Here is a 16042-nt window from a genome sequence, read left to right on the forward strand (position 1 = left end):
CGAGACCTAGGCGTCATTCTAGACGATCAGCTTAACCTTAAAATATTTGTTAGCACCCCCACTAAAGACTGTTTCTACAAGCTACAAGTCCTGAGAAAGCTGAAACCTCTTCTTCATTTCAATGATTTCCGGTTGGTTCTTCAAGCCATCATACTATCAAAAATCGACTATTGCAATTCGCTTCTCTTTGGCCTCCCAATCTCATCCTTCAAACCCCTCCAAATGTTACAAAACTCGGCAGCTAGAATTCTTACAAATACGAATAAAAGAGATCACATCACCCCCATTCTCAAACTCCTCCATTGGCTTCCAATTAAGCAAAGGATTCTTTATAAAGTGCTCACAGTAATTCACAACTCAATTCACAATATATCCCCACTTCAGTTAAGCACCCAACTACGTCATCACTCTTCAGCTAGACCCATCAGAGGAGCTTACAAAGGCACTCTACATGTTCCCTCAACAAAATCCTCGCTCCAGAAACGTACCATATCTACTTCTGGCCCCATTCAATGGAACGCGCTCCCGCCAGATATCCGTCTAGAGATCTGCCAGTCCACATTCAAAAAGAAACTTAAAACCTGGCTCTTTAAACAAGCCTTTACAGGTCCATAAGCACTTTTTCCCCCTACAACCAGCAAGAGTTCCTCATCATATCATTCTCCAGGATCTACTTGACTCTGTATCCATTCTCTTGCTGCAGGTCTCACGTGACATCTACTGTTTTGCTTTTATGTTTTTGTTTTTATTTATACTGCTCTATGAGATTTGTTAGCCAATTTGTTTACATTACAATGTTTATTTTGATCTAGTTTACCCTTTTCCAAGTTCCACAACCTTGTTCTATGTAATGCCTATTGGCAAAAATTTATGTTCAGTTTCAATGTAAACCGATGTGATTTGTATTTCATACAGGAACACCGGTATATAAAAATCTAAAAATAAAATAAATAAATATATAATAGGAATTCCCCCGATTTAGCGTCAAAAATCGTAAATCGGGGGAAGGGGGAGGGCGGGAAAACCGGCACACTAAAACAACCCTAAAACCCACACCGACCCTTTAAAATAAATCCCCCACCCTCCCGAACCCCCCCAAAATATCTTAAATTACCTGGGGTCTAGTGGGGGGGTCCCGTTGTGATGTTCCACTCTCGGGCCACGGGTGCGTGGCGCCATTTCTATCAACGCACCCGTGGCCCGAGAGTGGAACATCACAACGGGACCCCCCACTGGACCCCAGGTAATTTAAGACATTTTGGGGGGGTTCGGGAGGGTGGGGGATTTATTTTAAAGGGTCGGGTGGGTTTTAGGGTTGTTTTAGTGTACCGGTTTTCCCGCTCTCCCCGATTTACGATTTACATGATATTTTAAAAAACAAACCCGCGACGATCCGATTCCCTCACCCCCCAGCCAAAATCGATCGTTAAGACGATCAATCACACGATTCACATCTCTACTTCCCTTAGCAGAAACATGGGGTAACCTGCATGGAGTGGCAGTTACGTCCCTTAGCAGAAGGCATGGAGGTAACCTGCATGGAGTGGCAGTTACTTCCCTTAGCAGAAACATGGGGGTAACCTGCATGGAGTGGCAGTTACTTCCCTTAGCAGAAGGCATGGAGGTAACCTGCATGGAGTGGCAGTTACTTCCCTTAGCAGAAGGCATGGAGGTAACCTGCATGGAGTGGCAGTTACTTCCCTTAGCAGAAGGCATGGAGGTAACCTGCATGGAGTGGCAGTTACTTCCCTTAGCAGAAACATGGGGGTAACCTGCATGGAGTGGCAGTTACTTCCCTTAGCAGAAGGCATGGAGGTAACCTGCATGGAGTGGCAGTTACTTCCCTTAGCAGAAGGCATGGAGGTAACCTGCATGGAGTGGCAGTTACTTCCCTTAGCAGAAACATGGGGGTAACCTGCATGGAGTGGCAGTTACTTCCCTTAGCAGAAACATGGGGGTAACCTGCATGGAGTGGCAGTTACTTCCCTTAGCAGAAACATGGGGGTAACCTGCATGGAGTGGCAGTTACTTCCCTTAGCAGAAGGCATGGAGGTAACCTGCATGGAGTGGCAGTTACTTCCCTTAGCAGAAACATGGGGGTAACCTGCATGGAGTGGCAGTTACTTCCCTTAGCAGAAGGCATGGAGGTAACCTGCATGGAGTGGCAGTTACTTCCCTTAGCACAAGGCATGGAGGTAACCTGCATGGAGTGGCAGTTACTTCCCTTAGCAGAAACATGGGGGTAACCTGCATGGAGTGGCAGTTACTTCCCTTAACAGAAACATGGGGGTGACCTGCATGGAGTGGCAGTTACTGCCCTTAACAGAAACATGGGGGTGACCTGCATGGAGCAGCAGTTACTACCCTTAACAGAAACATGGGGTAACCTGCATGGAGTGGCAGTTACTTCCCTTAGCAGAAACATGGGGGTAACCTGCATGGAGTGGCAGTTACTTCCCTTAGCAGAAACATGGGGGTAACCTGCATGGAGTGGCAGTTACTTCCCTTAGCAGAAGGCATGGAGGTAATCTGCATGGAGTGGCAGTTACTTCCCTTAGCAGAAGGCATGGAGGTAACCTGCATGGAGTGGCAGTTACTTCTCTTAGCAGAAACATGGGGGTAACCTGCATGGAGTGGCAGTTACTTCCCTTAGCAGAAACATGGAGGTAACCTGCATGGAGTGGCAGTTACTTCCCTTAGCAGAAACATGGGGGTAACCTGCATGGAGTGGCAGTTACTTCCCTTAGCAGAAACATGGAGGTAACCTGCATGGAGTGGCAGTTACTTCCCTTAGCGGAAACATGGGGGTAACCTGCATGGAGTGGCAGTTACTTCCCTTAGTAGAAGGCATGGAGGTAACCTGCATGGAGTGGCAGTTACTTCCCTTAGCAGAAACATGGGGGTAACCTGCATAGAGGGGCAGTTACTTCCCTTAGCAGAAGGCATGGAGGTAACCTGCATGGAGTGGCAGTTACTTCCCTTAGCAGAAACATGGGGGTAACCTGCATAGAGCGGCAGTTACTACCCTTAACAGAAACATGGGGGTAACCTGCATGGAGCGGCAGTTACTACCCTTAACAGAAACATGGGGGTGACCTGCACGGAGCGGCAGTTACTACCCTTAACAGAAACATGGGGGTAACCTGCACGGAGCGGCAGTTACTTCCCTTAGCAGAAACATGGGGGTAACCTGCATAGAGGGGCAGTTACTTCCCTTAGCAGAAGGCATGGAGGTAACCTGCATGGAGTGGCAGTTACTTCCCTTAGCAGAAACATGGGGGTAACCTGCATGGAGTGGAAGTTACTTCCCTTAGCAGAAGGCATGGAGGTAACCTGCATGGAGTGGCAGTTACTTCCCTTAGCAGAAACATGGGGGTAACCTGCATAGAGCGGCAGTTACTACCCTTAACAGAAACATGGGGGTAACCTGCATGGAGCGGCAGTTACTACCCTTAACAGAAACATGGGGGTAACCTGCATGGAGCGGCAGTTACTAACCTTAACAGAAACATGGGGGTAACCTGCACGGAGCGGCAGTTACTTCCCTTAGCAGAAACATGGGGGTAACCTGCATGGAGTGGCAGTTACTACCCTTACCAGAAGGCATGGGGGTAAGCTGTACAGAGTGGCAAGTGAACTTTCAAAGAAGTAAATGTAACTTATAAACCTAGAAATGTTTGAAACCTTTTGACGATTCAATAGCAAATATTGTATAAATTTTCTAAGAGTCCTGTAACGTGGGTAAGGTGATTTACATATCTAAAATACAGTTTTAAGAATGTAAATGCCTTTGAAAATTAGGCGCAAAGTGTTACTAAAGTTGTATTCAAAATTATGCAAATTATAATTAAATATTTAGTTTTAGATACTGAAAACCAAACTTTGATAGGGCAAATGAAGGAAACTTAGAATCAAGCTTATCACTGTGGCTGAAGATGTTCATATTTGCAATAAAGGCTGAAGAAAATTTGATATTTTCTGTTTCACTATTGAAAGATGCAGAACCAGAAAACTGCATTATTCATGGCTGAGCATCTTTCACAACTGAAGACAATTGGTAAAAGATTTTTACAGTTGTGAATCATTCAATAGTGATTTAAAAAAGATGTAAAAAATGTTAATAACCTGCATTTATTTATTGTTCATGTTATCTCCTGAGGGGAGACGCACTCATCCCACAATGCGGACAAGAACGTGTAATTTATTTATTTAAGATTTTTTTATATACCGGCATTAGTATGCAAACATCATACCAGTTTACATTACAACTGAAAGATTGAAAATACAATGAACAGGGGAGGGGAGAATAAATAATTACAGAGATTCAGTAGTACAGAAAGTGCAAAAAACAGTAGCAATGAAAACGTTAAACAATAAAGCAATATGCAAAGGTGAACTTCTATACAAGGGCATAGGAAAGAAATTGAATACAGGGGTCCTATAAGGATTACAGGGTTGTTTCCAATCTTAATGATGAGGACTTCAATAGATGCCTTTGTGAGCATGTATTAAGGGGGGGCGGGAGGATTAAGAAAGCGGAGTATTCTGGGTAGGCTTGTCGGAAGAGCCAGGTCTTTAGTTTCTTTCGGAATTTAGGGTTGCATGGTTCCAGTCTAAGTACAGTCGGGAGGGAGTTCCATTGTTTGGGGCCTGCTATGGAGATTGCGCGATCCCTTGTGGCAGAGAGGTGGGCTCTTTTAAGGTTCCTCCCTCTCCTCCACCTTATTCAACATTTACCTCACCCCCCTCTGTCAGCTTCTAACAAACCTTGGCCTCAAATTCTTCCTCTATGCTGATGACGTTTAAATCCTCATCCCCATTCATAACTCCCTAACTGATGCCCTTCCACATTGGAACACATGTCTCGCCTCCATAAATGACTTCCTCACAAACATCCACCTTGCACTAAACACATCCAAAAAGGAACTGCTCCTTTTGTCCCAACACCTACCCCCCAAACCCCTGATCTCCAACGACCCAGCCTTCAACAACATATCTTCTCAACCCTGTGTAAGAGACCTTGGGTAGTACTAGACCAACAATTGAATCTAAAAAAATATATCAATTCTAACCTCAAATAGGGCTTTTTCAAGCTCAATGCCCTAAAGAAACTTAGACCCCTCCTCCACTACCACGACTTCCGGACTGTTATCCAAGCTACCCTATCCTCAAAGCTCGACTATTGTAATGCCCTCTTCCTTGGACTACCCTCCTCCACCATTAAACCTTTACAAATGTTCCAAAATGCTGTTGCCTGGGTCATCACAAACACACGGAAATCCGATCACATTACTCCCATACTCAAACACCTCCACTGGCTCCCCATAGCATCCCGCATTCTCTTTAAAACCCTATCCATAATTCACAAATCGATCTACTCATACAACTCCAACTGGCTTAATGAGCCCTTTTGCCTCACATGCTCGGATCGACCCACCAGATCTATCAACAAAGGAACTCTAACTTGTAATGTATCACCATAAACAAAAATGTTATCCCACACTGAGGGCTAACTTTAGGACATATGTGTGGGAACATATGAATATAAGAACATGCCATGCTGGGTCAGACCAAGGGTCCATCAAGCCCAGCATCCTGTCTCCAACAGTGGCCAATCCAGGCCATAAGAACCTAGCAAGTACCCAAAAACTAAGTGTTGGGAAGATGCCTACACTAGAAAAATTACTTGAGGGTGAAAATTCAAGGGAACTGAATTAAATCATGATGGACTGGGAAAATGTAGTAGAATAAACCAGTAGATTAAAGAGTTACAAATCACTCGGACTAGATGGTATACACATTATAGTCCTGAAAGTACTCAACAATGAAAGCAAATGTTGCTTACCTGATGTAACAGGTGTTCTCACAGGACAGCAGGATGTTAGTCCTCACAAATGGGTGACATCGAGGATGGAGCCCACCACGGAAAACTTCTGTCAAAGTTTAAACAGAACTTTGACTGGCCCCTACTGGGCATGCCCAGCAAGGCACTGACCCTGCAGCCAGCAGGGGTCTCCCTTCAGTCTGATTTTGAAAGCTACAGGCAGTGCCTAGAAAGTAAAAACAAAACGAACCCAACACCGCGGGGTGGCGGGCGGGTTTCGTGAGGACTAACATCCTGCTGTCCTGTGAGAACACCTGTTACATCAGGTAAGCAACATTTGCTTTCTCACAGGACAAGCAGGATGGTTGTCCTCACAAATGGGTGAGTACCGAGCTGAGGATGTCCTGACTTGCACCAAATGCACCCAACGACGTGCAACAGGCACTACAAGTGGGTTGGAATTTGGAAAAGGGCATCCGCACCCTACCGGGAAGGTGGAAGGGTGTTGGTACATCAGGTTGGAAAAAGGTTACGTAAGACAGATTGGCCGAAGATGGAGTCCTGTCTTCCAGCTTTGTCCAAACAATAGTGGGCTGCAAAGGTATGGAGAGAACTCCAGGTTGCAGCCCTGCAGATGTCAGGAAGCGGCACCGATCGAAGGTGTGCCACTGACGTAGCCATGGCCCTCACAGAGTGTGCTTTGACACGGTCTTGGAAAGGAATGCCAGCCTGCTCATAGCAGAAAGAAATGCAGTCCGCCAACCAGGAGGAAAGAGCCTGCTTACCCACAGGTTGTCCTAACTTGTTAGGATGGAAAGAGACGAATAATTGAGTGCTCTTCCTGTGAGAAACTGTACGGTCTAGGTAAAAGGCTAGAGCTCGTTTACAGTCTAGGGTATGCAGGGTCTGTTCTCCAGAGTTGGAGTGGGGCCTGGGAAAAAAGATAGGTAGTATGATGGATTGATTAATATGAAACTCCGAAACTACCTTAGGTAAAAATTTAGGGTGAGTGCGGAGTACCGCCCTGTCTTGCAGGAGCTTAGTGTAAGGCGGATAGGTAACTAGGGCCTGTAACTCACTAACCCTGCGAGCTGAAGTGATAGCCAAAAGGAATAACACTTTCCATGTGAGATACTTTAACTCACAGGAGTGCAGAGGTTCGAAAGGAGGTTTCATTAGACGACCAAGAACCAGATTAAGGTCCCAGGATGGGGCCGGAGGTCGTAAGGGTGGCTTCAGATGGAGCAAGCCTTTAAGAAAACGTGTTACTAGAGGTTGTACTGAAATAGGGACACCCTGTACACCTTTGTGGAAGGCGGCTACCGCACTGACATGCATCCTAATGGAAGAGGTTTTAAGACCTGATTCAGAGAGATGCCATAAATAGTCCAAGAATTTGGAGATTGGACAGGAAAGGGGATCAAGGGACTGAGAAGTGCACCATGATGTGTACCTTTTCCATTTGTATGAGTAAGACTTTCTTGTGGAAGGCTTTCGTGAAGCTATCAGGACTCGAGAAACGGAATCTGAAAGGTTGAAAGGTTGAAGGACTAACCTTTCAACATCCATGCTGTCAGGGACAAGGCTTGGAGGTTGGGATGGAGGAGGCATCCGTCGTTTTGAGTGAGCAGATGCGGGTCCTTTCCCAGAGGAATGTGCCTGCGGATGGAGAGATCCTGGAGTATTGGAAACCATACTTGGCGTGGCCAGTAAGGTGCTATCAGGATCATGGTTCCTCCGTCCTGGCGTAGCTTCACGAGAGTCCTTGACACAAGAGGAAGTGGGGGGAATGCGTAAAGCAGACCGGTTGTCCACTTGAGGGAGAATGCATCTCTCGGCCGAGAGTGCTGGCTCCGAATGAGAGAGCAGTAATCGTCCACTTTGTGGTTCTGAGGGGACGCAAAGAGGTCTATGCGGGGAGAACCCCACTTGTGAAACAGAGAGGTCGCTATCAGAGGATCGAGTGACCACTCGTGCGGTCGGAAGACACGGCTCAGCCGGTCTGCCAATACATTGTCTACTCCCGGCAGGTAAGTGGCCCTGAGGTACACAGAGTGGGAGAGGGCTTCCGCCCAGATCTGCGCAGCCTCCTGACACAGAAGGAAGGAGCCTGTGCCTCCCTGCTTGTTTATGTACCACATGGCCACTTGGTTGTCCGTCTGGATTAAGATTATCTGATGAGAGAGATGATCTTTGAAAGTGCGGAGCGCATAGCGGATTGCTCGAAGTTCCAGGAAATTGATCTGGTGTTCGGCTTCCTCGTTGGACCATAACCCTTGGGTTTGAAAATTGTCCACATGGGCCCCCCAACCGATGTGGGAAGCGTCGGTGGTTAGGATAACTTGCGGATCCGGTGGAAGAAAGGGTAAGCCCTGAAGGAGGTTGACCTGAGTCGTCCACCAAGTTAAGGATAGGCGCAGCGCTTGTGTGACTGTGATTATGGAGGACAGAGGCTGAAAAGCTTGAATCCATTGTTGTCGTAGAGTCCATTGTGTTACCCTCATGGCTAGTCTGGTCATGGGAGTGACTTGAACCGAGGATGCCATGTGTCCTAGGAGAATGAGGAACTGGCGCGCTGTGGCCGTGTCTTGAGACTGGAGCTGGTGAGCTAGGGACATGAGAGTTTGGACCCGTTGTAGCGGAAGGTAGGCTTTTGCCTGTAAGGTGTCCAAGTCTGCCCCAATGAAAGATAAGGTTTGAGATGGGACGAAGCAAGATTTCTCGTAATTGACAAGAAACCCTAAGGAAAGGAGTGTGTTGATTGTCAATTGTAGGGAGGACCGGGCAATCTGAGGGGTGGAGGCCCTGATCAGCCAGTCGTCCAGATAGGGGTATACGTGGACACCTTCCTTCCTGAGGAATGCTGCTACAACTACGAGGCATTTGGTGAAGACCCGTGGAGCAGATGCCAGACCGAAAGGCAGTACTCGGTATTGATAATGGTCGCGGCCTACGAGAAACCGCAGATATTTGCGATGGGATTGTGTTATCGCAATATGGGTATAAGCTTCCTTGAGGTCGAGGGAGCATAGCCAATCCCCTTTCTGCAGCAGAGGGAGTAACGTGCCCAGGGTTACCATTTTGAATTTTTCTTTTTGAAGGTACTTGTTGAGGGCTCGAAGGTCTAAAATTGGACGTAGCCCTCCTGATTTCTTTGGAATTAGGAAGTATCTGGAATAGAATCCCTTGCCTCGTTGAGAGGGAGGAACGGGTTCTATAGCATTTGATTGCAGAAGAAGAGATACTTCCTGTTGTAATTGAGCCAAATGGCTGGATAGACTCCACGCTTGAAGAGGCGGGGAGTCTGCCGGAAGAGTTATGAAATTGAGGTGGTAACCCTGTGCGATAATCGCCAGCACCCACTGGTCTGAGGTAATCCGTATCCAATGCTGTAGAAAGTGGCACAGACGACCCCCTACAGGGATGTGGGGGAGTGGGATATGGCATGTGCTCCGAGTCGGGAAGTCAAAGGCCTGCCGCAGGCCCGGGGGGTGGGGCTACAGCAGGTCTTTGTTTCCGAGGTTGGCGTGGCTGAGGTCTGGTGGAGGATCGAGCCGGACGAGGCCTAGTCGACGGAGGGTAATAACGACGTGGCCGAAAGAATGACTTTTTGGAGTCCTTCTTAGGTGGTGGTTTGGAGGATACCTCAGATGGAACAGACGAAAGTTGTTTCAACGTCTCGTGGTGATCCTTCAATTCCGCCACAATTTGTTGAATCTGTTCTCCGAACAGATTGTCCCCTAAGCAGGGTAAATCGGCTAGACGATCCTGAACCTCTGGGCGAAGGTTGGATGATTTTAACCAAGCCCAACGTCTGGCTGAGATGGCAGTAGCTGAGACTTTCGTGGAAGCATCGAAGATATCGTAGGCCGTTCGGATCTCGTGCTTCCCAGCTTCAAATCCTTTGTGAAGGAGGGCTTGAAGCTGTGGCTGGTATTGGTCCGGTAAGGTGTCAGCGTAGTCCTGCATTTGTTTAAGGATAGCTCTGTTGTACTGAGTCATATAAAGTTGGTATGAAGCTATACGAGATATCAACATAGCCCCATGATACACTTTCCTTTCCACACTATCAAGAAATTGGTTGTCCTTGATAGGGGGAGTGGAAGAGTGTGGCTTTAAACGCTTGGCTTTCTTTTGTGCAGACTCAACTACAACAGAGCGATGATCCAGTTGAGACTTCTGAAATCCTGGTGCTGACTGAACGAGGTAGGTTGAGTCAGCTTTTTTATTGACTGGTGACACAGATGAAGGTGATTCCCAGTTTTTCTTTAAAAGATCCAGAAATACTTGGTGAATGGGGATGGAAGCGATGATCTTGGGGGCATCCAGAAATTGGAGCAGCTCCATCATTTGGTGCCTGTCATCGGTCTCAGATTGCAGCTGAAAAGGCACAACTTCTGACATCTCCTTTACAAAATTTATAAAGGAGAGATCTTCAGGAGGAGATCGTTTTCTACTCTCTGTAGGAGATGGTGGGGATGGTAAATCTGTATCTGAAGATGAATCATCACCCCAGGTATCATAAGGATCATGTAAGGTTTGCTGTCCTGAAGGACCTGGTAGAGGATCCAAAGGCATCGATGGAACCGGTGCTGCAAGCGGAACAGTGAACGGCATCGAGGGCTTCGGGGCTACCGATGGAATCGGTGCCGATCTTGGAATCGATGGAGCCGAAGGATAAATCGGTGGAAAGGTATGTGAAGGCACCGATGGAACGACACCGGACGGAGGAATCCGGAACGGTGTTTCTCCTGTCGATGAATGTCCTTCCGGAGATGATGGTGTAGTCGGTGCTAATGAAATCACCGATGGAAGGGCGCGCATAAGTGCCTCCATACGATTTAGTATCGGTGCCAACGCTTCCACTATAGGCTCGGTGGTCGGTTCCATCCTCGGTGGCAGAGTCGGTGCTGAGGTCGGTGCCTGAGGCGGTGCCGGAATCGGTGCCGGAGGCGGTGCTGGTGGAGGCTGGAATCTTCGCATCGCATTCTCGATGGCCTCCTGGACCAGCCGGTCCAGTTCTGCCCGGAGACCAGGGGTAAGCATACCCGGCTCGACGGGAGAGGGAGGCTGAGGCAGGGCCGGAGGGACCACCGTAACCGGTGGGATCACGGCCCCCGCACCCCGGGAGGGTGAGGGTTTCCTCGGTGCCTGCGAACGAGACGTGGACGGTGCCAGGTCCGACCGAGGCTTTTTCTTCGGTGGCTCGGCCTGTTCAGAGGTCGATGGTTGCGGATCCTCGACGGGCCGAGACTTGTGCCGTCGATGGCGATGCTTATCCTTCCGATCTCCTCGGTCATCCGGGGAGGGGACAGGAGTCGACGGCCGAGAAGTCATCGATGGTGGACGGTCACCGGCGGGTTGGCGATGGTGGTGCAACTTCGACGGTGCCGGTTCCGATGACGTCGATGCTATCGATGGCGTTGGGGTGGGTGCATGGAAGAGGAGCCCCATCTTCTCCATCCTGGCCTTGCGACCCTTAGGTGTCATTAAGGCACATTTGGTGCAAGTCAGGACATCATGCTCACTACCCAAACATAAAACACAAACCCTATGGGGGTCAGTGATGGACATAGTCCGGGTACAATCCGGACATCGACGGAACCCCGTCGCCATGGCTTAAGGCCAAATTTAGGCGCGGGCTCAGTAAGTTCCCACAGGCCTCAAGGGCCAAAATCGACGGCCGCCGATTAAAAAAGGGAAAAAACTTACCGGTTTCCGCGAAAGTGACAAAAATTTGTCGAAGGGAGACCCCTGAGGGGCAAATTTTCTTCGGATAGAAAAATACCGAATTCCTGTCAGGAACGTGGTAAGAGAGCTCCTTTCACCGCGTGGCAACTGCTGCGCGGAAAAAAGAAGACTGAAGGGAGACCCCTGCTGGCTGCAGGGTCAGTGCCTTGCTGGGCATGCCCAGTAGGGGCCAGTCAAAGTTCTGTTTAAACTTTGACAGAAGTTTTCCGTGGTGGGCTCCATCCTCGATGTCACCCATTTGTGAGGACAACCATCCTGCTTGTCCTGTGAGAAATTAACATACGAATATAAGAAAATGCCATACTGTATCAGAAAAAGGGTCCATCAAGCCCAGCATCCTGTTTCCAACAGTGGCCAATCCAGGTCATAAGAACCTGTCAAGTACCCAAAACCTAAGTCTATTCCATGTTATTGTTGCTTGTAATAGCAGTGGCTATTTTCTAAGTCAACTTAATTAATAGCAGGTAATGGACTTCTCCTCCAAGAACTTATCCAATCCTTTTTTAAACACAGCTATACTAACTGCACTAACCACATCCTCTGGCAACAAATTCCAGAGTTTAATTGTGCATTGAGTAAAAAAGAACTTTCTCTGATTAGTTCTAAATGTGCCACATGCTAACTTCATGGAGTGCCCCCTAGTCTTTCTATTATCCAAAAGAGTAAATAACGGATTCACATCTACCCGTTCTAGACCTCTCATGATTTTAAACACCTCTATCATATCCCCCCTCAGCCGTCTCTTCTCCAAGCTGAAAAGTCCTAACCTCTTTAATCTTTCCCTATCTTTCCTTGTCTGGCTAACTAAGCTCCTCCCAGTACCACCCACGAATGCCCTGGCCTATCCAGCCAAATTATAGCCAGATAAAATGTTATTTGGATAGAATGTAACCAGAATGACTCCAAATATTCATTATCTGGCTAAATGCTTATGATTATTGCACCTCACTTAAACTGCCCCCACTACTGTCATCTCCTGGAAGTCTATAATCAGGGCCGGTGCTTCCATTAGGTTAATTAGGTGGTTGCTAGTGTGCCAAGATTTTGGGAGGGGCAAAAATCCAGGCACTGTGATGTCTACTCTAGAGGGGAGCTGTACCACAGCTGAAACCGTGGTGGAAAGAAGCACTGCACTGTAGCCACTCTCATTGGTAGTTAAAGATCCAGGCACTGTGATGTCTACTCTAGAGGGGAGCTGTACCACAGCCGAAACCATGGTGAGAGGAAGCACTGCGCTGGAGCCACTGTCATTGGTAGTTAAAGATCCAGGCACTGTGATGTCTACTCTAGAGGGAGCTATACCACAGCCGAAACCGTGGTGGAAGGAAGCACTGCGCTGGAGCCACTGTCGTTGGTAGTTAAAGATCCAGGCACTGTGATGTCTAATCTAGAGGGAGCTATACCACAGCTGAAACCGTGGTGGAAGGAAGCACTGCGCTGGAGCCACTGTCGTTGGTAGTTAAAGATCCAGGCACTGTGATGTCTACTCTAGAGGGGAGCTGTACCACAGCCGAAACCATGGTGAGAGGAAGCCTGCGCTGGAGCCACTGTCATTGGTAGTTAAAGATCCAGGCACTGTGATGTCTACTCTAGAGGGAGCTATACCACAGCTGAAACCGTGGTGGAAGGAAGCACTGCGCTGGAGCCACTGTCATTGGTAGTTAAAGATCCAGGCACTGTGATGTCTACTCTAGAGGGAGCTATACCACAGCCGAAACCGTGGTGGAAGGAAGCACTGCGCTGGAGCCACTGTCGTTGGTAGTTAAAGATCCAGGCACTGTGATGTCTACTCTAGAGGGGAGCTGTACCACAGCCGAAACCATGGTGAGAGGAAGCCTGCGCTGGAGCCACTGTCATTGGTAGTTAAAGATCCAGGCACTGTGATGTCTACTCTAGAGGGGAGCTGTACCACAGCCGAAACCATGGTGGAAGGAAGCACTGCGCTGGAGCCACTGTCATTGGTAGTTAAAGATCCAGGCACTGTGATGTCTACTCTAGAGGGGAGCTGTACCACAGCCGAAACCGTGGTGGAAGGAAGCACTGCGCTGGAGCCACTGTCATTGGTAGTTAAAGATCCAGGCACTGTGATGTCTACTCTAGAGGGGAGCTGTACCACAGCCGAAACCATGGTGGAAGGAAGCCTGCGCTGGAGCCACTGTCATTGGTAGTTAAAGATCCAGGCACTGTGATGTCTACTCTAGAGGGAGCTGTACCACAGCCGAAACCGTGGTGGAAGGAAGCACTGCGCTGGAGCCACTGTCATTGGTAGTTAAAGATCCAGGCACTGTGATGTCTACTCTAGAGGGAGCTATACCACAGCCGAAACCGTGGTGGAAGGAAGCCTGCGCTGGAGCCACTGTCGTTGGTAGTTAAAGATCCAGGCACTGTGATGTCTACTCTAGAGGGGAGCTGTACCACAGCCGAAACCATGGTGAGAGGAAGCCTGCGCTGGAGCCACTGTCGTTGGTAGTTAAAGATCCAGGCACTGTGATGTCTACTCTAGAGGGGAGCTGTACCACAGCCGAAACCATGGTGGAAGGAAGCCTGCGCTGGAGCCATTGTCGTTGGTAGTTAAAGATCCAGGCACTGTGATGTCTACTCTAGAGGGGAGCTGTGCCACAGCCGAAACCATGGTGGAAGGAAGCCTGCGCTGGAGCCACTGTCGTTGGTAGTTAAGTTGGGTGGAAGGGGGTGAATGCCACAGGTTTGCCAAGGTTGCTAGATATGATTGCAAACTTGGGCTGTGTGGAAGGGGCTGTGAGGGGTAGAGATGAGGATGAGTGAGGAAGGTTGGAGGGAGATACTCACAGCCAGAGGGAGTTCCTTCCTTGTGTGATTACTCCTGTGAACTTGGTGAGTCTCTGTGCATCCACTTCAAACCACTGGTGAAGATCATTCCTGCCAGCACACCAGGCTCCATCATGCAGGTCATTCTCATTCACACCTGCCTGAAAACAGAGAGACATGCATTTTATATTCACTTTTCTTACCTGTCTTACAAAAATGCTCAAAACAGCGAGCAAATTAAACATTAAATAATCTTGATGACAAATTAAAAACAGGTAAGTTGTCATATATTTTAAGCAGGTATGAAAACAGTAAAAAAAAAAAAAAATTAGACAAAGCAATAAACTCAATGTGTAATCTTAATTTCATATTCATACACTGAGCTATCACAAAGAAACTTATGCTTAACCTCTACAATGAGGGTCCTTACCTGACCTCTATCAATAAAATTAAACCATACAGACCCTAGCATTGGAACAATCCAATCCGCAGCCCTCCTCTGACATCCATCAAATCATTTCTTAATCTCATCCAGTATAAACTGTGACAATTTGCAATATGCTTGCTTTCATGCAAGCACAAATCTCGCACACTTTACTGAGAGCTCCTGCAGCACAGACTCCTCCTCCCATGCACGTTTGAATTCCATTATCATTCTCTCATCTTCACCACCTCTTCCAGGAGGACATTCCAGCATCCACCACCCTTTCTGTGAAGAAATATTTCCTGATGTTGGATCTGAGTCATCCCACCTTTCACGTAACCGAAGGTCTGTATCATCTCTCCCCTGCACCTCCTCTCTTCCAGACTGCACATATTCACATCCTTCAGCCCTTCCTCGTAGGTCTTCTGAAATAGATCCCCCACCATTTTGGTCTTCCTTCTCTTGCCCGCCTCCATCCTGTCTTTATCATTTTGAGATACGGTCTCCAGAACTGAACACAGTACTCCAGGTGAGGCCTCACCAAGGACCTGTACAAGGGGATCATCACCTCCTTTCTCTTACTGGTTATTCCTCTCTCTGTGCAGCCCAGCATTCTTCTGGCTTTAGCTATCGCCTTGTCACATTGCTTTGCAGTCTTCAGATCACTAAATACTATCACCCCAAGGTCTCTCTCTTGTTCTGTGCACATCTGCCTTTCACCCCCATCACATACAGCTCTTTTGGCTTTCCACTCCCCATATGCATGACTCTGCCCTTCCTGGCACTGAATCTCAGCTGCCATATCTTCGACCACTCTTACAGCTTCCTTATATCCCGTCTCATTCTCTCCACTCCTTCCGGCATGTCCACTCTGTTGCAGATCTTAGTGTCATCCACAAATAGACAAACCTTACCTTCTATCCCTTCCGCAATGTCGCTCACAAAGATATTGAACAGGACCGGTCCCAACACGGATCCTTGCGACACTCCGCTTAACACCGCTCTCTCTTCAGAGTAAGTTCCATTTACCATCACACATTGCCTTCTGTCCATCAACCAGTTTGCAATCCAGGCCACCACCTCGGCACTCACTCCTAAGCTTCTCATTTTATTCACAAGCCTCCTATGTGGGACCGTATCAAAAGCTTTGCTGAAATCCAAGTAGATCATATTGAGTGTCCTTCCTCCATCCAATTCTTTAGTCAAAAAAAATCAATCAGATTTCTCTGACAGGTCGTTCTCCTGGTGAATCCATG

The 16042-nt window shown here is 48.0% G+C and overlaps 1 protein-coding gene across 4 annotated transcripts in view; it reads right to left on the minus strand.

Annotated features, from left to right (window-relative positions):
* CPXM2 (carboxypeptidase X, M14 family member 2) overlaps positions 1-16042 on the minus strand; it is a 211417-nt gene that overhangs the window by 135988 nt on the left and 59387 nt on the right. For all 4 annotated transcript variants that reach the window (XM_029610606.1, XM_029610602.1, XM_029610603.1 and 1 more), the window contains exon 4: positions 14384-14523. In XM_029610606.1, the coding sequence (XP_029466466.1) occupies positions 14384-14523 (140 nt within the window). The remainder of the gene's footprint in view (positions 1-14383; positions 14524-16042) is intronic.

Source organism: Rhinatrema bivittatum, chromosome 7 (assembly GCF_901001135.1).
Source record: "Rhinatrema bivittatum chromosome 7, aRhiBiv1.1, whole genome shotgun sequence".
NCBI classification, from domain to species: Eukaryota; Metazoa; Chordata; class Amphibia; order Gymnophiona; family Rhinatrematidae; genus Rhinatrema; species Rhinatrema bivittatum.